The following is a 24,718-nucleotide window of genomic DNA, read 5'->3' as shown; positions in this document are numbered from 1 at the left end:
TCCGAAGGCACCGGATCGTCCCGATTTGGATAAATATAAAGACAACATAACAGATTTGCTGCGAGAGTTTGAGCGGAGGTTTCAGGTTTTCAGTGAACTTGAGAACAAGTTCGGCTTTTTTCGCTCGCCATTTACAGTGAAGCCTTCTGGTGTGCCAGCTGACATTCAGCTCGAGCTTATTGACTTGCAGTGCGATTCCGCTATGAAGGATACATTTGGGTCCGTGGGATTGGATACGTTTTATCAGTATCTTGTGCCAGGTTACCCCAAATTAACAGCCATGGCTGCAAAGGTTCTCTCCATGTTTGAGACTACTTATCTTTGTGAACAGGTGTTCTCCGTGATGAACAATAATAAAACAAAGCAGCGCTCAAAGTTAACAAATGAACACTTGAATGACATTGTTAAATGTGCTGCTACTCAGGATTTGACACCTGATATCGACGCACTTGTAAAAGCAAAAAATGCCAAGTTTCAGGAGCCAGCAGCAGCAAGTAGACTGCAGGAGTGCAGTGAGAGAGAAAAAAGTGTGATGACACGACATTTGTTTGCACTCATGAATAGAAATCATTAAAAATAAGATTAATCTGGTTTCATATTAAAGACAATTAATATTGTGCAGTATATTCTCAGCTTCAGTAGGCCCAGCCTAGTAGTTTGAGCTGATGTAGTCTAATCTTATTGCCCATGCACTGCTAAAACCTTTATTTTGTAATTTTATTTATTATTATTTCAAAGCAGTATGACAATTAAGGCAAAACATTTTTTTTTTTATAGCTCCCACTTGAGTTTGTTTAGTGTGGTGAGTTGGTTCAGGTGTAAAACTGCATTCACTCAACTGTTAAAATAAACCAGTTGTTAACACATTCAATGCCAAACATGAAAATCATTTTTTTTCTCCATTGTTTGTGAATAAATGTGTTATGCTTAGAAAAGATCCCTTGTCATCCGTGATTATAATATGTAGGGTAGGCTACAAATGTAGGCTGAATGATAAAGCATAGTACTGAAAAACAAAGCTAAATAGTTGGAGTTGACATTCTTTTACTGATCCGGCCCACCTGAGAAAATAAACTCTGGATCCGGCCCCAGAGCCAAACTAAGTTTGACATGCCTGTCTTAGAGGTTTTGAGGAGGTAGGTGTTTGATGAGCGGAGACTCTGTGTGGAAGACTGGAGAGTGAGCAATTCCTTAAGGTAAGGTTGCTGTGGATGTTTTGATGAGTTAACAAGGAGATTTTATATTCAGTCTGAAAGGAAATAGGAAGCCAGTGTAGTGATTGGAGGATGGGTGTGATATGGTCGTATTTACGCACACTCTCATCAGTATCAGCGTTGTTTTGGATGTATTGGAGCTTTTGAAGGCTCTTGCCAGGGATCCCGATAAGAAGTGCATTGTAGTAGTCAAGCCTGGAGGAGACAATTCTCCAAAATACTCGAAAACCTTTTCTAAGATAGACTGGACAAATTCATTGAAAAAAGACAAACTCTTATCAGACAGTCAATACGTATTCAGAAAGGACAGATAAACATCGTTGGCACTAATGGAATTAAGGAGTGATTAAGGAAATCACTAACTGTATAGTCAACAAAAAATGGCAATTGGAGTATTTGTGGACCTAAGGAAAGCATTTGATACCATCGATCATAGCAGCAGTACTCCGTCGACGTGTCCGACTCCTCGGCGGACAACGCAGCAACAGGTGCGGGAGGCGAAGACGTCAAGACCGGGGAATGGTGCTGCACGGTGCAGACCGGATCTCCCTCGACAAGCCAGGGTGGCGGCGCGGCGGACGCCGCGACCAGGAGACTCTCAAAGACGGGCTTCACACAAGACACGTGGGATGGACTCTCATGGAACCTGGGAGGCGCAAGCGGACGGCGGATGGGCTGATCACATTGTGTATTGGGAACGGACCAACGAAGCGGGGAGCTAGCTTGCAGGATCCCGAGCGTAACGGTAAGTTCCGCGTCGAGAGCCACACACGCTGTCCCACGCTGTACACCGGAGCCGGCATCCGGTGCTTGTTCGCCTGGCGAGTGTAGCCTGCAACTGAGCAGAGGAGAGAGACCTGGGCTTTTGTCCAGGCCCGGTGACAGCGGCGAACACAGCCCAGGGTGGAGCATGCAGCACTACGCTCCTGGTGGGCGAACAGGGACGGTTGATATCCAAAGACGCAGTGGAAGGGCGAAAGTCCCATGGCCTCACTGGGAAGGGCATTATGAGCATACTCCACCCAGGGAAGCTTTTTGGCCCACCCGCACTGATCTCCAGCGGCCATTGTCAAATCCACACTTATCAACCGTAAGTGACGCAACCCTCCGTTTAAAAGGTTAAAAAGGTTAAAAACTCTCCTTGTTACCTTTGGCGGGGAGATGAGAGTTTTCAGGTCGGGGCGGGGAAAGATTCGTCCGAGTCTAACCGCCTCTAAGATATCAATTCGGAAAGAATTAATACATTCTTTTTAGGACCCCAATCCCTTTAAAGTCATTTAAAGTCCCAAACCAGCTCAGTGGCCTAGTGGTTAGAGCAGGGGTGGGCAAACTACGGCCCGCGGGCCACATCCGGCCCACGGGACCGTTTAATCCGGCCCGCCAACCCTGAACAAATTGTATTATTAAACTTTTTTTTTTGTCATTTTGCCTGCAATGACTGCGTTTTCCAAGTAGATGGCGAAGCGCTCGCCTGCGCATTTACTACCGGAAGCCGTGTCAGAAAGCTCGGTGCACACTCACAAGTGCGTGTACGTACTCAGTAGTACGGACTTGGCGCACTCTCGCTCTATTCGTATCAGTCCCGAATTTAGAGCGTGGGCTTTGACGACAGCATTCTTATAATTCGCGCGCTGAGCTTTCAGATGCAGTTTTGCGCTAAAGCCACCCAGAAACCTTCCCTTGGAATCCTTCCATTAAAATGAGTGGCCCGAATAAAAGAAGTGAGTGCCGAGTGTTTAAAAAAGAGTGGCCAATTTGGCTCGACGTACGCGACGTGACGTTCAGCCACATCAACATCAACCCGTCACAGATCAAGGTAAACGGACCAACACCTCGGATCTCGCCTAAGAATTGCCACGACAAATTTTACTCCAGACTATGACGCACTAGCAAAAAAGGGACACCAACAACACTGTTCCCACTGAAAATGAACGGGAGGCTCTCAAGTTTATTGTAAAAAAATGCATTTTGAATATGATTTGTACACATAGCAGGGATTGAAACTAGCGACCATTCTCATTTTCAAACAATGCAGGATGCTCAAGGACATTGATGCACCACCTATTTGCAACTAATCTTAACCTGTAAAGTTCTTAAGGCTTACTTTAAGCAAGTGTTTCCCGTTTCCTCACCTCTGTTACCAGGTGTTTGCGAGTTAAACCTCTGCTCTGATTTTCAGATACCCCTCACCGTGTTGCTGTTTTGATTACTTTATTTGGATGTATGCTTTCACCGATTCTTCAAGATGATATATTTGGTCAGAATGTTTGCCGTTTGATGTGATCTCATGAGATAAACATCTTTCATTAATCTGACCTGCAGGCATTGAAGTGATGGAGATTGTTATTCAATAACAGTGTCGTATTTTATGAGAATCACTGATAGCAGTTTTTTAGTGAATTTTTTTTTTTAATGCTGTTAATAAATGCATTTGTTTTCAAAAAACTTGTTTGGAATATCCATGCTTTACTACCTACTAAAGGCCAAGATCTTTTATGCAATGACCTTTACAGGTCGCTTATATGACTTCACACAACGCCTACATCCATCTGCTCCTGGTCCGGCCCTCCGGTCCAAATTTAGAACCCAGTTCGGCCCGCGAGTCAAAAAGTTTGCCCACCCCTGGGTTAGAGTGTCCGCCCTGAGACTGGAAGGTTGTGGGTTCAAACCCCGGCCGGGTCATACCAAAGACTGTAAAAATGGGACCCATTGCCTCCCTGCTTGGCACTCGGCATTAAGGGTTGGAATTGGGGGTTAGAAGGAGTGGAGCTCTTTACAAGCCCTAGGCTTTGTCTCCCTCCTTGCACAGTTATTGATATAATAATATGTGCTAAACAATAAACTAACTGACTAGGTCATAGGTATATCTCGGTGAAAGGTCAGAATCCCTGCACCAGGTCATAGGAATATCTAGGTGAAAGGTCAGAATCCTTGCATCAGGTCATAGGAATATCTAGGTCAGGGGTGTCCAAACTTTTTGCAAGGAGGGCCAGATTTGATAAAGTGAAGGGGCCCGGGGGCCAATAGTTTTTTCAGACATTTTTTAACTACAAAAATGTCATGCAAATACACAGTGTTATAGAACAAATTTCATTGTCGCAATTGTCTTTATTTTTCAAATGACAAAATAACCAAATATGAGTCACTCAGGCATATGTGAACAACTCTAAGAACACAAATTCTGCCTTTCATTCATATCTGAAGAGTCAGATAACATTGAACAAACTGTATGAAATACCTTAAATTTACAAGAATTTAAAATTACTTTTGCCTCATGAACATTTTAAACGGGAGTTATAAGTAATGCAAAGTTGTCTGTTATTATTAAAACTTAAAACTAGTGAATTTTGCTCTTGTCATTTACATTATCTTTCAGAAAATAATAGTTTGTGTCAGGTCTACAGGTCCATAACATCAACAGTCTTAACATGGCCACTTCGTAGCTTGCTTTAGTAATATTTATTTTTGACTCACAGTCCCGTGTGAAGAATCGCTGTTGTGATGCCAGTTCAGCTTGGAGCTGCTTCACTTTATCAGCGCGGTCACTCCCTGTTAGCTGGTCGTTTGTGTTTGCATGTTTAGTCTGATAGTGTCTCTTTAAGTTGAAATCCTTAAACAAGGCAACCGTCTCTTTACAAATTAGACAAACACAATTGCCTTGATTTTCAGTGATGTACAGTAATCCCTCGCTACATCACGGTTTGTTTATCGCGGTTTCACTACATCGCAGATTTTTTTCCCAACTTGAAAAAAATAATTAAAAGTCAAAATAAAACTTCTAAATTGAGGAATTATGGCACAAAACTTGCCCACACGCCAGCAGAAGGCAAGGAGTGCCCACACAATTGCAGTGCGTACACTTGTACACCTTTTTTTTTTTTTAAAGGTTATTATAATAAGAGTTCTAAAAACATATTTACAGTGTTGTACCTTGTTATAGAAAATTGTTATAATAATAAAAGAGTTCTAAGAACATATTTACAGTATGTACACTTCTACCTTGTTATAAAAAACCGTGTAATAATAAAAGTTGTTCTAAAAACACAGTTACAGTTTGTGTTAAGAATTCTCCATGTTATTTATGTTATTCAGCCATGCTTTGATTTGAGGTAGGGTGTAAGCCGTTTTCAGGCGATACCACTTCCTTTTTTTACGTTTTTGTACATATGTCGGTTACAGTGGTACAGGAGTCATTGGCGATGTGTGTCTCCTAACAAGAGAAATGAATGATCACATGTGTCTAACCTCTAGGACAATGTAGTATTGCTCCAAATGTTCGTTTAATTTCCTTTAGAGGTCCGTTTGCGCGTGTTAGCACGATCGCGAATTAGCATCTTTCCGCTAACTCGTTAGCCTGCCCAGTACTTCTTCTTTGCTGCGGGCCAATAAAAACTAGACCGCAGTTGGCCCGCGGGCCGTAGTTTGGACACCCCTTGCTCTATGTTCTCTTACTATCTCTGATGTTAAATATAGCTCTTTCATCATGGTAAATTAGATTTTTTTTAATTAACAATATTATTTTATTGGCCAAACAATACATACACAAATGTCGCTTCTTTAAAACAAGACCAAACTTTCTGCATTGGAAGAATGATCTGAAATCCTATAACAATTCGTTAAAATTTATTAACATCAAGAATGCTGTAAACCTGACCTCATTTATTGAAAGGCTGTCTCTAAGAAATTTGGTCTGGCTGTATATTCTTTGCATATAAGATGGAGTTGCCCTGAAATGTGTGTGTGTGTGTGTTTTAAATACCTTTTTCATTTGAGTTCTTTTTGTGTGTGCTTTGGTTTGTTTGTTTTGTGGTCTTGTGGATATTTTTGTTTGTTTTTGTCGGCAAAAAAAAAAACTGAAGAAGAAGAAGAAGACGAACAAGAAGAAGAAGACGAACAACAAGAAGAAGAACCAGTGTCGTTGAGTAATTACTTTACCAAGAAAATGGGAAGAAAAGTGACTCTTGCTACTTGTTCGTTGGATCAGTGGGCCTTGGAGTTTGACGGCAACTTAGAGAGAATACTGAAAAGTAAGTCAGACCTCTTCAGATTCTGACGCATGGCTTGGCTTTTGTTGTACCTCTATCCCCGACGTTATCAATCATTACTGTGATCAAAAATAGGGAATACAACAATAATAACTGTGCCTAATTAATACATATCGTCCCGATGAACTGGCTTTCCAAATCCAGATGTGGTCGTTACTGCAGTCAGTTCAGTAATCAGTCAGTTCAGTGTCTCCTGTCTGCAGATTCGTCACAAGCTACATGGAAACTATTGAATTGGATAACTGTTCAACTTTTCAAAAAACACGTGGAAAAAAACGTCTCGTTTACTACTTCCGACTGGCTGAAAGAATTTTTAAACAGTAAAAAAAAAAAAAAAAAAAAAGAGTAGAACGTGAGATTTGAGTACGGTAATCCCTCGTCTATTGCGAATAATTGGTTCCAAGACCACCCGCGACGAGTGAAGACGCGATGAACAGAAAATATATTGTTACAATATCCACACAAGAATTTTATATACCTTTATTGTATTTTTAAACACTTAATTGTACTTTTAAACTCTTCTTTTGTATTTTCAACAATTTTGTAAACATTTTAAAGTCAAACATTCTTATTTATTAAATAAATAAGAAAATAAATACGTGTAAATATATTGTTACAATATCCACACGAGACATTTATGAACCCATATTGTATTTCTACAAACCTAATTGTTTTTTTTTAAAAAACATTTTGTATTTCTAAACATCTTTGTAAAACAAATTAAGGTCAAACTGACTAGGCAACATTTGTATTTATTTAAATAAATAAGAAAAATAAATAAGAGTGAATATATTGTTACAACAGCCACACAAGACTTTTATGAACCTTTTATGAAGTGTAAATGTGTCAGGCTCCTCTGCTCTTGCGTGCTGCCCGGCTGACGCGCCCAGTGCGAGGGTATCCACACAAGACTTGTATACTAATCCTAACCCAAACACTTTACTGTACTTTTAATACTTTATTGTGTTTTAAACATTTTAAAGTGGAAATGTGTCACGGCTCTGCTCTTGCCGTGCTGGCCGGCTGATGCGCCCCGTAGCGCAGCGCAAGCGCATCCGCAAGACTTTTATAATTTTATTTTTAAACACTATCATATTTTCAAACATTTTTAGTGTAAATATCTCACGGCTCCCTCTGCTCTTGGCGTGCTTGCCGGTTGACGCGCCCCCGCGGCTCAACGGGAGGGCATCAGCACTATATATATATATATATATATAGCCAGGAATAATAAGCTGGCCAAAGGAAGAGACGCAGACCACAGATGTCAAGACACGGAAGCTCCTAACCATGCACGGAGGGTTCCACCCTAAGTCCAGCACCCTGAGACTGTACACTAGCCGTAAAGAAGGAGGCCGAGGACTACTGAGTGTGAGAGCCACTGTTCGGGATGAAACAGCCAAGATCCATGAGTACATCAAGGAAAAGGCCCGAACGGATGACGTGCTCAGTGAATGTCTCAGACAATAGCAAACAGAGGAAGAGTGGCTAGAGACACCATCATGGGAGGACAAACCCCTACATGGGATGTACCATCGGCAGATAAGTGAAGTGGCTGACATCAAGAAATCCTACCAATGGCTGGAAAAAGCTGGACTGAAGGACAGCACAGAGGCACTCATCATGGCTGCACAGGAACAGGCTCTGAACACCAGAGCAATAGAGGCCAAGATCTACCACACCAGACAAGACCCAAGGTGTAGGCTGTGCAAAGAGGCCCCTGAGACAGTCCAGCACATAACAGCAGGGTGTAAGATGCTAGCAGGGAAAGCATACATGGAACGTCATAACCAAGTGGCTGGCATAGTGTACAGGAACATCTGTGCAGAGTATGGACTGGAAGCCCCAAGGTCAAAGTGGGAAGCACCCCCTAAGGTGGCAGAGAACGGGCGAGCCAAGATCCTGTGGGACTTCCAGATCCAGACTGACAAGATGGTGATGGCGAACCAACCGGACATTGTGGTGGTGGACAAACAGCAGAAGAAGGCCGTTGTAGTGGATGTAGCAATACCAAGCGATGGCAATATCAGGAAAAAAGAACTTGAGAAGCTAGAGAAATACCAGGGCCTCAAAGAAGAGCTTGAGAAGGCCTGGAAAGTGAAGGCCTCGGTGGTGCCCGTGGTCATTGGGGCACATGGGGCAGTGACCCCCAAACTGGAGGAGTGGCTACAGCAGATTCCAGGAACAACATCAGACATCTCAGTCCAGAAGAGTGCAGTGCTAGAACAGCCAAAATACTGCGCAGAACCCTCAGCTGCTGATTCTGCTGACGGAACGAAGTGGAAGAGTGGACACGTAGCGTGACTGTGGGAGGCTGAGATAAAGCGTAGTTCGAACTGCTCTTACAATTCCAAGCAAGTCAGCGCAAGGATCAACATGTTGCCATTGGGCTTGCCTCTCGACCAGCCAATAGTGTGCTGTAAAGACATATGGGCAGACAAAGCCCCCTGCTCCAAGTGGTGCCGCAAAAAGCCGCGATGCACCGAACATATATCCAATACAGTCGAACCTCAGTTTTCGAATGTCCCGGTTCTGGAACAAATCGAAATTCAAACGGAAAATTTGAGATTTTTTTGCTTCGGTTGTCGAACAAAAATGCGGAGGTTGAACCTCGCGAGATGAGCCGAGAAGACCCGAGAAAACCCGACCGCGCGACCCAGGATGCCGACTGACTCCGTTCGTTGTATTGTATTTTTGTTACTTTGAGGATTGTATTAACCCCTAATCATGCCTCCAAAGAAAGCAAGTGGGAGCAGTAAAGCCATCCTAAAACACAAAGACGCGCTTAAAGCAATGCGACAGTGAGCGCTTGGCGCGCTGCAGTTGCGCGATCAGACCAAATTACGCTCCCTGCGCACTGAGGTCCACTAAAATTTTGGAAAGTACATCAGGACTTTAAAAATATTTTCTAAATTTCAGCGACGACTCTGTCACAATAATGCGACCAGCGTGGTGCAGTTGCGTGGTCGGCGCGCTACGGTTGCGCGTTCGGCGGTGTGCTGCAGTTGCGCGATCGGAAAAAATGGTTAAAAAAGGTGTTTATTTAGTCTTGGAACAGATTAATTTTTTTCCATTATTTGTAATGGGGAAAAATAGATTCGGGATTCGAACAAGGAGTACAAGTGTACATTAAAATGTATGAGCCTGATCATTAACCTTGACGCAAAGGAGCTCCACCTTTTGGGGTGCATTACATGTTGCAAGAGGATATTACAGGGGACTTTATTCTTCATTGTGATCATCATTACTCAGTTTTTATTATTCCGTTATTTTCAAACTTTGTATTTATTAAATTGAGTTAAAAATGACGATGCATAATAATTAAATGCTGGCATTACAGCAATGTAAGTGTTCAAAGCCACACATGTTTGCATTCATGAGCAAAGTTTTGTGATGAAATCATTAAAAATGAAAATGAATTTCAGTTCTGAAGGCTCGTTTTGTCCCAAGCAAAGTTACAGGTGGTGGGGAAGAGGGATAAAAATTGTAACAGGAGCTCCGTTAGAGTAATTCAGTGCTTCTCAATTATTTTCTGTTACGCCCCCCCCCCTAGCAAGAAGAAAACTATTCGCGCCCCCCACTCCCCACCGTGACTATCCATCTCTGCATAACATTTTATCCTTTATATATATATATATGTTGGTGGTTGTTATGTTGAATAACGGAGGCTATAGACGGGACGCAGTCGGAGCTTTCTGTTGACTCAACACTGCTAACCAAGGCAAACCTGTTGTCTTGTAAGTCGTAAAATGTTGCACTGTCGCAAACGTGACAGAAGTAACAATGAGAGCGCCACTGCCGCCTACTGAGTAGATGCGCAATTACACTTTATTCTAGTACTGCCAAAAAAAAAGCCTGTTCCCCAGGGTCACACGCGACCCCCCAGGTATAGGACCACGCCCCCCAAGGGGGGGCGCGCCCCACTATTTGAGAAGCACTGGAGTAATTCAACCTGTTAGAATAAGACCCACCTCTCAGCACAAAGCGGTGAGACCTGGACACAAACTGACTTTTTCTCTGTGTTCTTGGGAGTCTTTTCAGCAAGTGTGGCAAATCTGAACAAATTCGAGGCAAATTTAGAGGGACGGTACAAATTCTAACAGCAGCGCCGTTAGGATATGTTCGCCCCCTCCCATTTCAAAACGGTGAGTCCTAGACATAAACTGACTTTTCCTCTGGCTTCTTGGGGGTCTTTTCAATTATGTTTGTGAAATTGTGTCAGTTATGCACTCTTCAGTTCAACATACTGAGCAAACATACCACTGTTGAATGCTCAATTGAAGTGTTTTTATGAAAACATTGTTTTGCAAAAATCCTTCTAATGCATGCACAATAGGGGTGTAAATCGCGGGTTTTGTCACAATACGATATCATATTGATATAGAACTACGATACGATATTTGCCGATATCTTAAAGCCTGCTGCGATTCATTCACGATATATCACGATATAGTGCTCTATGATCGATATACCGTTTTTTACTGCTGTTCACTTCAAACACGCTCCATGCGACCGCAATGCTCTCGTATCAGACAAGGCTTGCTCGATCACCTGCTCGTTTGCTGTCTCACAATGTACCCTACACAAATCCGAAACATTTGTTGCGGCTCCGAGTCACGACGAGGGGCAAGTTTTGGTTTCCAAGGGTGTTTTTATTCCTCTTCAACGTCTCTCCCATACAGAGCCGCCTCTTTCCCGTGCGCGGTGGTGCGTTTACGGGCAGTCGGAGAAATCAACGCCAACAAAAAAAAATACATCCAGCCTAGTTAAGACCATACCAAAGACTATAAAAATGGGACCCATTGCCTCCCTGCGTGTGTGACGATCATTGGGACTTAAAAAAAAAAAAAAAAAATTAAAAAATTTTTTTTTTTAAAAATTCATAAAAATGGGGTGCGTATTATACATGGGTACAAGCTTTTTTCCAGCATCAGCATGCCATTTTTAGGGGTGCGTACTATACATGGGGGCGCACTATACACGGAAAAAAACGGTATATATTTTTTTAAATAGAAAATATAGAACAATATCCTCATTTATAACAATTCATACGCAAAATCAACAAGGTACTGCAAACACTTTATTTAGGAAATTACAAAAGTATTGTAGTATACAAAGTGCTTACTTTAACAATGAACTTTGATGTCGTGTTTTTTCTTTAAATGTGCGGCGAGATTTGTGGTCCCTGAATATTTGATCACCGCATGGCAGGATTTACAAACTGCACGTGTCTTGTCCGTTGAGCCATCTTTTCTTTGGAATCCAAAGTGCTTCCAAACGAATGACTTGAAGCCTAAAGGGGAGCAAATTTCCTTGTGTTTTTGGACACTAGCCATAGCACCAGCCCAGGAGCCGCGTACTAGTTGTCGACTCCCCTTTCACGTGCCTGCTCTGCTCACAACACAACAACGCTGCGCGCTGCTCCCGGAAAGAGGAAGCCATCAACAATGAACTGGATTTCAAAATAAAGTCGCGTCTAATGTCCGAAGTCAAACACGATATAAATCGATGTTTACGTTTAGCATTGATGCCAATAAATCGTAGAGCATTATATCGATTAATCGATGTGTATCGATGAATCGTTACACCCCTAATGCACAACCATTTACATCCTTGTTGACATTAAAATATAATTTACAATGTCACATAGTGGTACAATAGCATTGCAGAACTTAACATACAATAACATATAAGAACATACATGAAAATATAAATACTTTAAATGTTCTATTTAGAATTACAAGTAAAACAAAATCTTCACCGAAGCTTCAACATGTCAGTGCTTATTGCCAGTGCATGCTGTACAAAAAAAGGCCCCTTGGTTGGAGGTTCCCCTCCACACGACAATGAACCACCTGAAACTCTCGTCACACTGAATCTGGTAAACAAAGAAACAAGCAGCATTTACAATACAGCACTGTCTAATACTTTTTAAAATATTACACGTTAATAAATCGAAAACATCAAAACGTTTGCTGCTGTTAACATAGAACAACAGACGATAATTTTCAATAAATGTGTAACTTAATACGTTTCATAATCATCACATGCAGTCGTTAGCAAGAACTGATATTATTACCCAACGTTTGTTGGCGTGACAGTCAGGACCATTCTTTGGGTGGCATAAACATCCCTTGGTTGCATGTTACTTACTGGTCTCTAATAAAAGAGTTGTGGCAATTTGCAGCCTCTATTTGGTGATATCCTATGCTAGGGGTCAGGAACCTTTTTGGCGGAGAGAGCCATAAATGCCCATTTTTTAACAAATTTTTTTTCTTGAGAGCCATACCATTTACAAAAAAACCCTGATAGGCTAAATACAATTAAATGCATGTATTTTGATTAAGACCAACGATTTTTTGAGTGTACAAATGTATTCTTTTTAATAACGTTTTTATAGACAACGATTTTTTGAGTGTACAAATGTACCATGTTTTTCCATGCATAATGTGCCCCCGTGCATAATACGCACCCTAAAAATGGCATGTCGATGGTGGAAAAAACCCTGTACCCATGTATAATACGCACCCAAATTTTGACTCTTGAGTCCGTAAACGTAGAATTATTTCAGAAAAAAGATCATCTTCGTGAACAACCGGATGTTATTCTGCCGGTCAGTATCACTGCCCATGCGCTAGCAAACTCGATAGCGAAGAAATGTTTCGGATTTGTGTAGGGTACATTGTGACAGAAAACGAGCAGGTGATCGAACAAGCGTCTGATACGAGGGTATTGTGTTCGTATGGAGCGTGTTTGAAGTGAACAGCAGAGAAGAAAGGAACAAGGCAAAGTGTTGTGAAATAAAATATTACCTGTAATACGCATTTAGGTAGAGAACTGAACGCTCACTCTTTATATAGCTGACGTGTCTTGCGCATCCGTTCTGCACATCTGTAATGGTGGCCTCTGTATGATATCCGGTTTGCGATGGAGATTAAAGGAGCCCGAGCTGGTGTGCGAGGCAGAAAAGTTCAGACTAGATATAGTTGGACTTGCCTCCACGCACAGTTTGGGTTCCGGTACAAGCCCTCTCGAGAGGGGCTGGACTCCCTTCCACTCTGGAGTTGCCCACGGTGAGAGGCGTCGGGCAGGTGTGGGTATACTTATTGCCCCCCGGCTGGGCGCCTGCACATTGGGGTTCACCCCGGTGAACGAAAGGGTAGCCTCCCTCCGCCTTCGGGTGGGGGGACGGGTCCTGACTGTTGTTTGTGTCTACGCACCAAACGGCAGCTCAGAGTACCCACCCTTCTTGGAGTCCCTGGAGGAAGTGCTGGAGAGCGCTCCTTCTGGGGACTCCATTGTTCTACTGGGTGACTTCAATGCTCACGTGGGCAATGACAGTGAGACCTGGAAGGGCGTGATTGGGAGGAACGGCCCCCCTGATCTAAACCTGAGTGGTGTTCTATTATTGGACTTCTGTGCTCGACACGGATTTTCTATGATGAACACAATGTTCAAACATAAGGGTGTCCATGTGTGCACTTGGCACCAGGACACCCTAGGCCGCAGTTCGATGATCGACCTTGTAGTCGTGTCATCGGATTTGCGGCCGCATGTTTTGGACACTCGGGCAGAGTTGTCAACTGATCACCACCTGGTGGTGGGTTGGCTCCGATGGTGGGGGAAGATGCCGGTTCAACCTGGCAGACCCAAACGCTCTGTGAGGGTCTGCTGGGAACGTCTGGCGGAATCCCCTGTCAGGAAGAGCTTCAACTCCCACCTCCGGCGGCAGAGCTTTTCCCACATCCCGGGGGAGGGGGGGGACATTGAGTCCGAGTGGACCTTGTTTCGCGCCTCCATTGTTGAGGCGGCCGACCGGAGCTGTGGCCGTAAGGTCATTGGTGCCTGTCGTGGCGGCAATCCCCGAACCCGCTGGTGGACACCGGCGGTAAGGGATGCCGTCAAGCTGAAGAAGGAGTCCTATCGGGCCATTTTGGCCTGCGGGACTCCGGAGGCAGCTGACAGGTACCGGATGGTCAAGCGTAATGCGGCTTCGGCGGTTGCTGAGGCAAAAACCCGGGCGTGGGAGGAGTTTGGTGAGGCCATGGAGAATGACTTCCGGACGGCTTCGAGGAAATTCTGGTCCACCATCCGGCGTCTAAGGAGGGGGAAGCAGTGCAATGTCAACACTGTTTACAGTGGCGATGGCGTGCTGCTGACTTTGACTCGGGACGTCGTGTGTCGTGGGGAGAATACTTCGAAGACCTCCTCAATTCCACCTACACGCCTTCCATTGTGGAAGCAGGCCCTGGGGACTCTGAGGCGGACTCTCCAATCTCTGGGGTCGAAGTCACTGAGGTAGTTAAAAAACTCCCCGGTGGCAAGGCCCCGGGGGTGGATGAGATCCACCCGGATTACTTAAAGGCTCTGGATGTTGTGGGGCTGTCATGGCTGACACGTCTCTACAACATCGCATGGACATTGGGGGCAGTGCCTCTGGATTGGCAGACTGGGGTGGTGGTTTCCCTCTTTAAGAAGGGGGACCGGAGGGTGTGTTCCAATTACAGGGGAATTACACTCCTCAGCCTCCCTGGTAAGGTCTATTCAGGGGTGCTGGAGAGGAGGGTCCGTCGGGAGGTCGAACCTCGGATTCAGGAGGAACAGTGTGGCTTTCGTCTTGGCCGTGGAACAGTGGACCAGCTTTTCACCCTCAGCAGGATCCTCGAGGGTGCATGGGAGTTCGCCCAACCAGTCCACATGTGTTTTGTGGACTTGGAGAAGGCGTTCGACCGTGTCCCTCGGGAGGTTCTGTGGAGGGTGCTTCGGGAGTACGGGGTACCGAGCACACTGATAAGGGCGGTTTGGTCCCTGTATCACCGATGCCAGAGTTTGGTCCGCATTTCCGGCAGTAAGTCGGATTCGTTCCCAGTGAGGGTTGGACTCCGCCAAGGCTGCCCTTTATCGCCGATTCTGTTCATAATTTTTATGGACAGAATTTCTAGGCGCAGCCGAGGCGTTGAGGGTGTCCGGTTTGGGGACCTCAGCATCGCGTCTCTGCTTTTTGCAGACGACGTGGTGCTGTTGGCTTCTTCAGGCCGTGATCTCCAGCTCTCACTGGAGCAGTTTGCAGCCGAGTGTGAAGCGGTCGAGATGAGGGTCAACACCTCCAAATCCGAGTCCATGGTCTTCGATCGGAAAAGGGTGGAATGCCCTCTCCGGATCGGGGATGAGATCCTGCCCCAAGTGGAGGAGTTTAAGTATCTTGGGGTCTTGTTCACGAGTGAGGGGAGGATGCAGCGCGAGATCGACAGGCGGATCAATGCAGCGTCGGCAGTAATGCGGACTCTGTACCGGTCCGTCGTGGGAAAGAGAGAGCTGAGCGAAAAGGCAAAGCTCTCAATTTACCGGTCGATTTATGCTCCTACCCTCACCTATGGTCACGAGCATTGGGTCGTGACCGAAAGAACGAGATCCCGGATACAAGCGACCAAAATGAGTTTTCTCCGCAGGATGTCCGGGCTCTCCCTTAGAGATAGGGTGAGAAGTTCGGTCATCCGGGAGAGACTCGGAGTAGAGTCGCTATTCCTCCACGTTGAGAGGAGCCAGATGAGGTGGCTCGGGCATTTAATCAGGATGCTTCCTGGACGCCTCCCTGGGGAGGTGTTCCGGGCATGTCCCACTGGTAGGAGAGCCTGGGGACGACCCAGGACGCGCTGCAGAGACTATGTCTCTCAGCTGGCCTAGGAACGCTTTGGGATCCCCCGGGATGAGTTAGATGAAGTGGTTGGGGAGAGGGAAGTCTGGGAGTCCCTCCTGAAGCTGCTGCCACCGCGACCCGACCCCGGATAAGCGGAAGAAGATGGATGGATGGATGGCTCACGTCTGTTGATTCATCCAAAGCAAGGGAGAAGTAGACTGCTGTTTATGTCCCTCACTTGTGTTTCCTCCACTTGATTTGCCATCATAATGGCCCGATCATGAACGGTTCTTGCTGACAGAGGCATGTCTTTTATCCGTTTGACTATCTTTTCTTTATCCGAGAAGTCGTCAAACAGTTCATTTGCCACATCATGCATAAATGTTTTGAAATACTCGCCATCAGTCAATGGCTTTCCGTTCCTCACAATTGCTAATGCACCAGCAAAAGTAGCTGAATTAAAGTTTGGTTGCAAATGTCGCATGTCGTGTCTCAAAGTGGCGTTTAATATTGGAGCGTTTCATTGATGCAATTTTGTCATTGAATATTCAAGATTCAAGAATTTTTATTCGCCATGTTTGAGCGTGCCAAACAAGGAATTTGACTTCGGTACATTACAGCCTGTTCAACATTTAGGTGACTAACAACACTCAGGATGTGTGAAAAATGACAAATATTCTCAAACATCCCCTGATCTTAAACTCCCAGAAGGGGAAGGAAAAACTCAAAACTCCAACTAGGGGAAATGAGAAACCTTGAGAAGAGAGCACAGATGGGAGGGTCCCTCTTCCAGGATGACCAGGCTGCAATGGATGCAGAGAAGAAACATAGTACAAACAGTGTAGACCACATATGTCAGAGTCAAGGCCCGCGGGCCACATCCGGCCCGCGGGAAGGTTTTTTACGGCCCCTGGGATGATCTTGATTTATTATTAGAACCGGCCCGCAGACCGCAGCAAGCCGGCAGCCCGCAGATCTTTTACACGCACCAATACTACATTTCCCACAATGCAACGGTGACGCACCGAGCAGTAGGCTGCTTCATTTCAATATTTATTGGCACAGCAGTCGTCAGCATCACAGTAAAATTAACTTTCAGATACCCATCAAAAATGGCAAAACGGAAGGTGGACACTGAGAACCGGGGGTTTCAAACAAGGTGGGAGTCGGAGTATATGTTCACGGAGGTAGCTGGAAAACCTGTATGTCTTCTGTGTGGAGAAAGTGTGGCGGTACTGAAAGAGTATAATCTGAGACGACATTATGAAACGAAACACGCGGACAAAAACAAGAATATGGACATGGAACAAAGGCTACAAAAGGCAGAGGAATTAAAACGAGGCCTCAAATCTCGACAGGCTCTGTTCAAAAAAGCCAAATCACAAGGCCAGGCTGCTGTCAAGGCCAGTTTTATTTTGGCAGAAGAGATCGCTAAATCAGCCCGGCCGTTTCATCAAAAACTGCATGATTAAAGTTTGTGACGAAGTTTGCCCAGAAAAAAGGCAACTCTTTTTAAATGTGAGTCTGAGCAGAAACACCATTGCCGAGAGAGTAGACCAGTTGTCCATCAATCTAAAAGAGCAGCTTGTGAAAAAGGGAAAAGATTTCATTGCATATTCCTTGGCCGTGGATGAGAGCACCGACATTTCTGACATTGCCCAGTTGTCAATTTTCATCCGCGGAGTGGACTCCAGCCTAAGCGTGACAGAGGAGTTTTTGGCTTTACGTCCTATGCATGGCACAACTACGGGGCATGATTTGTATGAAGAGGTGTCAAGATGTGTAAATGAGATGGAGCTGCCTTGGGAAAAACTCGTGGGTTTGACAACCGACGGAGCACCTGCGATGTGTGGACACAGGAGCGGACTGGTGGCAAAGATACGGGAAAAGATGCAAGAGGAAAACGCGACAGGTGAGCTGACAGCTTATCATTGTATCATACACCAGGAAGCGTTGTGCGGTAAAGCCTTGAAAATGGAGCATGTAATGAGCATCATCACGCGCACAGTTAACTTTATCAGAGCCAAAGGTTTGAATCACCGCCAGTTCAAGGCATTTCTGACGGAGTTAGAAACGGAGCATGGTGATTTGCCTTATCACACAGAGGTGCGATGGCTAAGCCAGGGAAAGGTGCTTCGAAGATCTTTCGAGCTTCGTGAGGAGATTTGTCTGTTCTTGGACAGCAAAGGGAAAGACACAACACAACTCCGAGACGAAATGTTTCTGTGTGAAATGGCTTTTCTGTGTGACATTACGAGGTTTTCAGTAGGTTCAATTAGGTTCACTAGACTATATGCGTCATTTAAAAATTTTTCGATGAACATTCGAACAGTCCGGCCCTCGGCTTGTAGCTAAATTTTTTATTTGGCCCTCCGTCCATTTGACTTTGACACCCCTGGTGTAGACGATTCAAAAAAGGTGTGGAGAGCAGGATGTTATTGCACAGTAATGACTCTGAGACTCTAATATGAGGCACATAGCAGAGCCTCCTCTCTCCACAAATGTGATTTCTTCAGTTTCTTTCTCTTTGCCATCAGCGAGGCAGGCACACGTGGGGAATTGCGAAAAGCGAAGTCGTGGTCGAGCGTCGACGAACCAGCAGCAGGTGTGCGTGATTTGGCCAGATTAGAGGGGTGTGGTCGTGGGTGTGTGACAGGAGTATTGTCCAATACAAATCGCGCTTTTTTTTGTCCGACCTGGCGTCATCCTTCTGTAAACCAAAGGGCAGTTGGGATTAGCTGATTACGCAACTGTGGATCTCAGCGGTAGAAAACAGATGGGATGGATTGCAAATGTGATCGTATTTTATATTTTGAAAGCTAATTTAACATTTTGATTTCAGTAGGTCTATTTTTTCCTTTGATAATATAACAAAATTATTCATGACTTCAATGGAGGATATGCATGTGACGTCACAGACCGGCCGACGGTTTGTTTGGGTGGCAAAAAGCGGCGGACGCTAATAGGGCCAAGGTTGGTACTGGAGCATTTTTTAGCATTTTATCGGTTGCAGATCGTGGCAGAGAAGTTACCTAGGCAACTTAAACCATGGTGAAGAGTTGTTGTGCCATCGGGTGTGCCTATCGCTTCCAAAAAAGCGATACCAAAAAGTCCCTGCGGACCAGACCAGAAAGGATAACTGGGTGGCGGCGCTTCGTAGGGCGGAACATGGCTGCAACAGCTCCAAGCTTTGGAAGCCAACTATCCATTCTTACATCTGCTCAGATCACTTTGTGGGAAGTATATGTACAAAATTTTCTTTTACTGACGTCAACATTCATCTGTGAGGTATACTGGATGTAGTGCTATAAGGTACACATCCACCATCAGAGGACGCTGGCATGAGTGCCTCTCATAAAATTTGAAATGTATTTTTTTTATTTACTCAGCCATGACCTAAGGAATGCATAATTACACAGCTTCATTACAGTATGTTTGTCCAATTGCTCGTTTCTAATAATCAGATTGTTCCCATATCTACAATTATAATATATTATTTTTATATTATGTGCTGCCATGGCTGGCATCTTCTCCGTTTCGCTCCACTGGCTGTGACTCAACGGAGTGGACATAACCAGCAGTCAGGTAGCGATATCGTTGCAAACTCTTGTCGGCTCTGAGGTCTTCCTTGGTATATGGACTTGAACAATCTATCAAATAGTTGTAAATGTCTGGATATGTTACTGGCGTAAAAGTCGCCTTATCAGAGGACCAAACGCTTGCTGTCCCAGCTCCTGCTACGCTGGAGCTGGTGGCGTTCTTGGTTTCCACAGTGGATCAACACAAATGTTATATTTTTCAACTTATCAATGTAGTATCTCTTGGGGCTTTCTTGGTCCAACTGGACGAAATAATCAATCACGACACCCACCCAGGCCGCCGTCCTCACGAGTCTAGTGGCCGCGGACGAGGCTTTTTGCTACCCAAACAATAATGGCCACCCCGATCTGTGACGTATGTGCATATCCGCCATTGAAATGTCAGATTTGTCCGCGAGCCAAACGGAGTCACCAAAAGAGCCATATATGGCTCGCGAGCCATAGGTTCCCGACCCCTGTCCTATGCCTTTGCTGGGAGATCATTTTCTTTGGTTTGTAAGATGTTCTGCGAACTGGAAAAGAAAAGTCAGTTCTGTTCCCCAAGTTGCTGCCGATTGCGCTTCAGGCCTCCAGTGTGTGCCGTGATTGTGGCCCTGGGCCCCTGACCGCCGCTGCGTGCAGTTCTGTCCCCCAAGTTGCTGCAGATTGTGGTTCAGGTCCCCAGTGTGTACCGCGAGTGTGGCCCTGGGCCCCTGAACGCTGCTGAGTGCAGTTCTGTTCCCAAAGTTGCTGCCGATTGCGCGTCAGCCCCCCAGTGTGTGCTGCGATTGTGGCCCTGGGCCCCTGGACGCCGCAGAGTGCAGTTGTGTGCCCCACGTTGCTGCCCGAGTGTGGTTCGGTTCCCCAAGTCGCCGCCCGAGTGCGGTTCGGTTCCCCAAGTTGCTGCCCGAGTGCGGTTCGGTTCCCCTTGTCGCCGCCCGAGTGCGGTTCGGTTCCCCAAGTCACCGCCCGAGTGCGGTTCGGTTCCCCAAGTGGCCGCCCGAGTGCGGTTCGGTTCTCCTCGTCGCTGCCCGAGTGCGGTTCGGTTCCCCAAGTCGCCGCCCGAGTGCGGTTCGGTTCCCCAAGTTGCTGCCCGAGTGCGGTTCGGTTCCCCTTGTCGCCGCCCGAGTGCGGTTCGGTTCCCCAAGTCACCGCCCGAGTGCGGTTCGGTTCCCCAAGTGGCCGCCCGAGTGCGGTTCGGTTCTCCTCGTCGCTGCCCGAGTGCGGTTCGGTTCCCCAAGTCGCCGCCCGAGTGCGGTTCGGTTCCCCAAGTCGCCGCCCGAGTGCGGTTCGGTTCCCCAAGTCGCTGCCCGAGTGCGGTTCGGTTCCCCAAGTCGCCCCCCGAGTGCGGTTCGGTTCCCCAAGTCCGCGCCCGAGTGCAGTTCTGTGCCCCAGGTCGTCGCTGAGTGCGGTTGTTTCCCTGGTCGCCGCCGTGCGCGGTTCAGGCTATTTCGGAGACTACATAGTGGGGTCGTCTGGACTGGTGCGCCTAGTCAATTTTTAAATGAAAGCGCACATCTTCAGTTACATGTTGAATTCTCAATACTACTCTGAATTTTACAAGCTGTGCTTGATTCCAAGCATTTTTTAATGTGCTTTGTAGACTATTCTGGCATGATTGCATATTTTACATAGCATTTTTTTCCATGTATAATGCGCCCCCATGTATAATACGCACCCTAAAAATAGCATGTCAATGCTGGAAAAAAGCCTGTATAATACGCACCCAAATTTTGACTCCTAGTTAAGTCCGTAAACGTAAAATTATTTCAGTAAAAAAATATCACCTTTGGGAACAACCGGATGTTATTCTGCCGGTCAGTATCACTGCGCATGCAGTAGCAAACTCGATAGCGAAGAAATATGTGAGATTCTCAACGGGATCACCGATATTTGAGTGATGTTCCAGTTATTTATCACAATTATTTATTATTATAATAATATATATAATATAGTATATAATAATTATTTGTTTATTATTCACAATTGTCATGGTGATCTTTCTGGTGATTTCTTAACTAGGCTGGATGTATTTTTTTTGTTGGCGTTGATTTCTCCGACTAGCCAGAAAGGCACCACCGCGATCAGTTAGGTTAAAATGAAAAGAGAGGAAATTGACGTGCGGACATGTGAAAAAGGCGGCCCTGTATGGGAGAGAAGTTGAAGAGGAATACAAACACCCTTGGAAACCAAAACTTGCCCCTCGTCGTGACTCGGAGCCGCAACAAATGTTTTGGATTTGTGTAGGGTACATTGTGACAGCAAACGAGCAGGTGATCGAGCAAGCGTCTGATACGAGAGCATTGTGTTCGTATGGAGCGTGTTTGAAATGAACAGCAGAGAAGAAAGGAACAAGGCAAAGTGTGAAATAAAATATTACCTGTAATACGCATTTAGGTAGAGAACTGAAGTCTCGCTCTTTATATAGCTGACGTGACTTGCGCATCCGTTCTGCTCATCTGTAATGGTGGCCTCCGTATGATATCCGGTTTGCGATGGAGATTAAAAAACAAACAATATTTGACAATAACACACCATCAAGGATCGCATCAAACGATGTGTCGTCAATTATGAATTTTACTCACTAAGTGTGTTGGGCAGGATGGCAAATGCGATGCGCGACTGACAACAAACAAGGAGAAAGGTGATTTCAAGTTTTATTTCGAGGAAGATTTTCTTCAAAATTTGTTGTACCCATGTATAATACGCACCCAAGATTTTAGGACAATAAATTACCGTTTTTTTCCGTGTATAGTGCGCCCCCATGTATAGTACGCACCCCTAACAATGGCATGCTGATGCTGGAAAAAAGCTTGTACCCATGTATAATACGCACCCAATTTTTATGAATTTTTTTTAATTTTTTTTTTAATTTTTTTTTTTTTTTTTTTTAAGTCCCAAAGATCGTCACACACGCAGGGAGGCAATGGGTCCCATTTTTAAAGTATTTGGTATGGTCTTAACTAGGCTGGATGTCATTTTTTTTGTTGGCGTTGATTTCTCCAACTGCCCCTAAACGCACCACCGCGCTCCGTGCGCACACGGCGGCTCTGTATGGGAGAGACGTTGAAGAGGAATAAAAACACCCTTGGAAACCAAAACTTGCCCCTCGTCGTGACTCGGAGCCGCAACAAATGTTTCGGATTTGTGTAGGGTACATTGTGACAGACGGCAAACTAGCAGGTGATCGAGCGAGCGTCTGATACAAGAGCATTGCGGTCGTATGGAGCGTGTTTGAAATGAACAGCAGAGACGAAAGGAACAAGGCAAAGTGTTGTGAAATAAAATATTACCTGTAATACGCATTTTGTTATTTGCTGATTGAAACTGCTAATTAAACTGTGAATTGAAACTAATAGGTGGAGAACTGAACTCTCGCTCTTTATATAGCTGACGTGTCTTGCGCAACCGTTCTGCGCATCTGTAATGGCGGCCTCCGTATGACGTCCGGTCCGCGATGGAGATTAAAAAACAAACAATATTTGACAATAACACACCATCGAGGATTGCACCATCGCATCAAACGATGTGTCGTCAATTATGAATTTTACTAAGTGTGTTGGGCAGGATGGCTGAATGCGATGCGCGATTGACAACAAACAAGAAGAAAGGTGAGTTTTATTTCGGGGGAGATTTGTCATGTCTCGTCCCCAGTTTTGCTATGTGTCTAGGTTGCCATAGTTTCTGTTCGTGTCACCCCGCTCTTCCTGTGTCACCTCAATCGATGTAACGTGTTTTGTATTTAAGTCCTGTCTGCCCCTCGCTCACCGTTGGATCATTGCATGTGTTACTGTCATTCTGTTCCTGTCTTTGGTAATGTCACCCTGTCTTTTTGTTCCACGACTTTGTCGGTCAGTCCTGTTGTTGGTTTTGTTGTACCATGACTTTATTTAAAAAAAAAAAAAAAAAAAAAATTTAAAAAAAAAAAAAAAATTAAATTTTTTTCTTTGTACCCATGTATAATACGCACCCCAGATTTTAGGACAATAAATTAGTAAAATATTGCGCACTATACACGGAAAAAAACGGTAGTTAAATTATGCGCATTATACATGGGAAAAACGGTATTTTACAAATAGTGCTCATTAAAAATGCCAACAATGACCCTGTATCACTGGGTTCATCTAAAAAGAAATAAAAAAAACTATAAATTATAGGTCTACAAATCATTACAATGAAATGTGTAAACAAAAAGAAAATAAATGCTTAATGCCAATTGAGTTTTTGCTTGAGGCTAAATAATACTTTATTCAAAATTCATGTAATCATTAAAAAAGTTAAAAAAGTTAAAGTCCCAATGATCGTCACACACACATCTGGGTGTGGTGAAATATGTCCTCTGCATTTAACCCATCCCTGTGTGATTTTGATCCATCCCCTAGGGTAGAGGGGAGCAGTGAGCAGCAGCAGTGCTTGCAGGAATCATCTGATGATCTAACCCCCCAATTCCAACCCTTAATGCTGAGTGCCAAGCAGGGAGGCAATGGCTCCCATTTTTTATAGTCTTTGGTATGACCCGGCCAGGGTTTGAACCCACAACCTTCCAGCCTCAGGGCGGACACTCTACCACTCGGCCACTGAGCTGGTATTGTACGTTACTGTATATTTTAAATTTTAACTGATCATTATTTAGTCCCGTTGCCCAAAAACAACACATGTAATTCAACAATGCAAATGGTAAGGTGTATGAGGGGCCGTTAAGGACATAATTCAGGATTACCATTCACATATGAAATATATGTATATATAATATATGTAAGTATATTCATATAGAGTGCCTTGCGAAAGTATTCGGCCCCGGGTCTTGGTAGATTTGCAGTGGTCTGATACTCCTTCCATTTCAATAAAATTGCTTGTACAGTGCTCCTTGAGATGTTTAAAGCTTGGGAAATCTTTTTGTATCCAAATCCAGCTTTAAACTTGTCCACAACAGTATCTCGGACCTGCCTGGTGTGTTCCTTTGTCTTTATGGTTCTCTCTGCGCTTTAAACAGAACCCTGAGATTATCAAAGAGCAAGTGCATTTATACGGAGACTTGGTTACACACAGGTGCATTCTATTTATCATCATCAGTCATTTAGGACAACATTGGATGATTCAAAGATCCTCACTGAACTTCTGGAGTGAGTTTGCTGCACTGAAAGTAAAGGGGCCGAATAATATTGCACGCCCCACTTTTCAGTTTTATATTTGTTAAAAAAGTTTAAATTATCCAATCAATTTCGTTCCACTTCACGATTGTGTCCC

At 44.7% G+C, this 24,718-nt stretch overlaps 1 protein-coding gene across 4 annotated transcripts in view; it reads left to right on the top strand.

Annotated features, from left to right (window-relative positions):
- Window positions 1-5,887: 5,887 nt before the first annotated feature.
- nadsyn1 (NAD synthetase 1) overlaps window positions 5,888-24,718 on the top strand; it is a 164,586-nt gene continuing 145,755 nt past the window's right edge. For 2 of the 4 annotated variants that reach the window (XM_061277340.1, XM_061277343.1), the window contains exon 1: window positions 5,889-6,241. In XM_061277340.1, the coding sequence (XP_061133324.1) occupies window positions 5,947-6,241 (295 nt within the window). In that variant the 5' untranslated portion in view covers window positions 5,889-5,946. Of the gene's footprint in view, window positions 6,242-24,718 lie in introns of all 4 variants that reach the window. The other 2 variants (XM_061277341.1, XM_061277339.1) reach the window with 2 other exon arrangements.

Source organism: Syngnathus typhle, linkage group LG4, assembly GCF_033458585.1.
Source record: "Syngnathus typhle isolate RoL2023-S1 ecotype Sweden linkage group LG4, RoL_Styp_1.0, whole genome shotgun sequence".
NCBI classification, from domain to species: domain Eukaryota; kingdom Metazoa; phylum Chordata; class Actinopteri; order Syngnathiformes; family Syngnathidae; genus Syngnathus; species Syngnathus typhle.
This window is presented reverse-complemented; position numbering and strand designations above follow the sequence as displayed.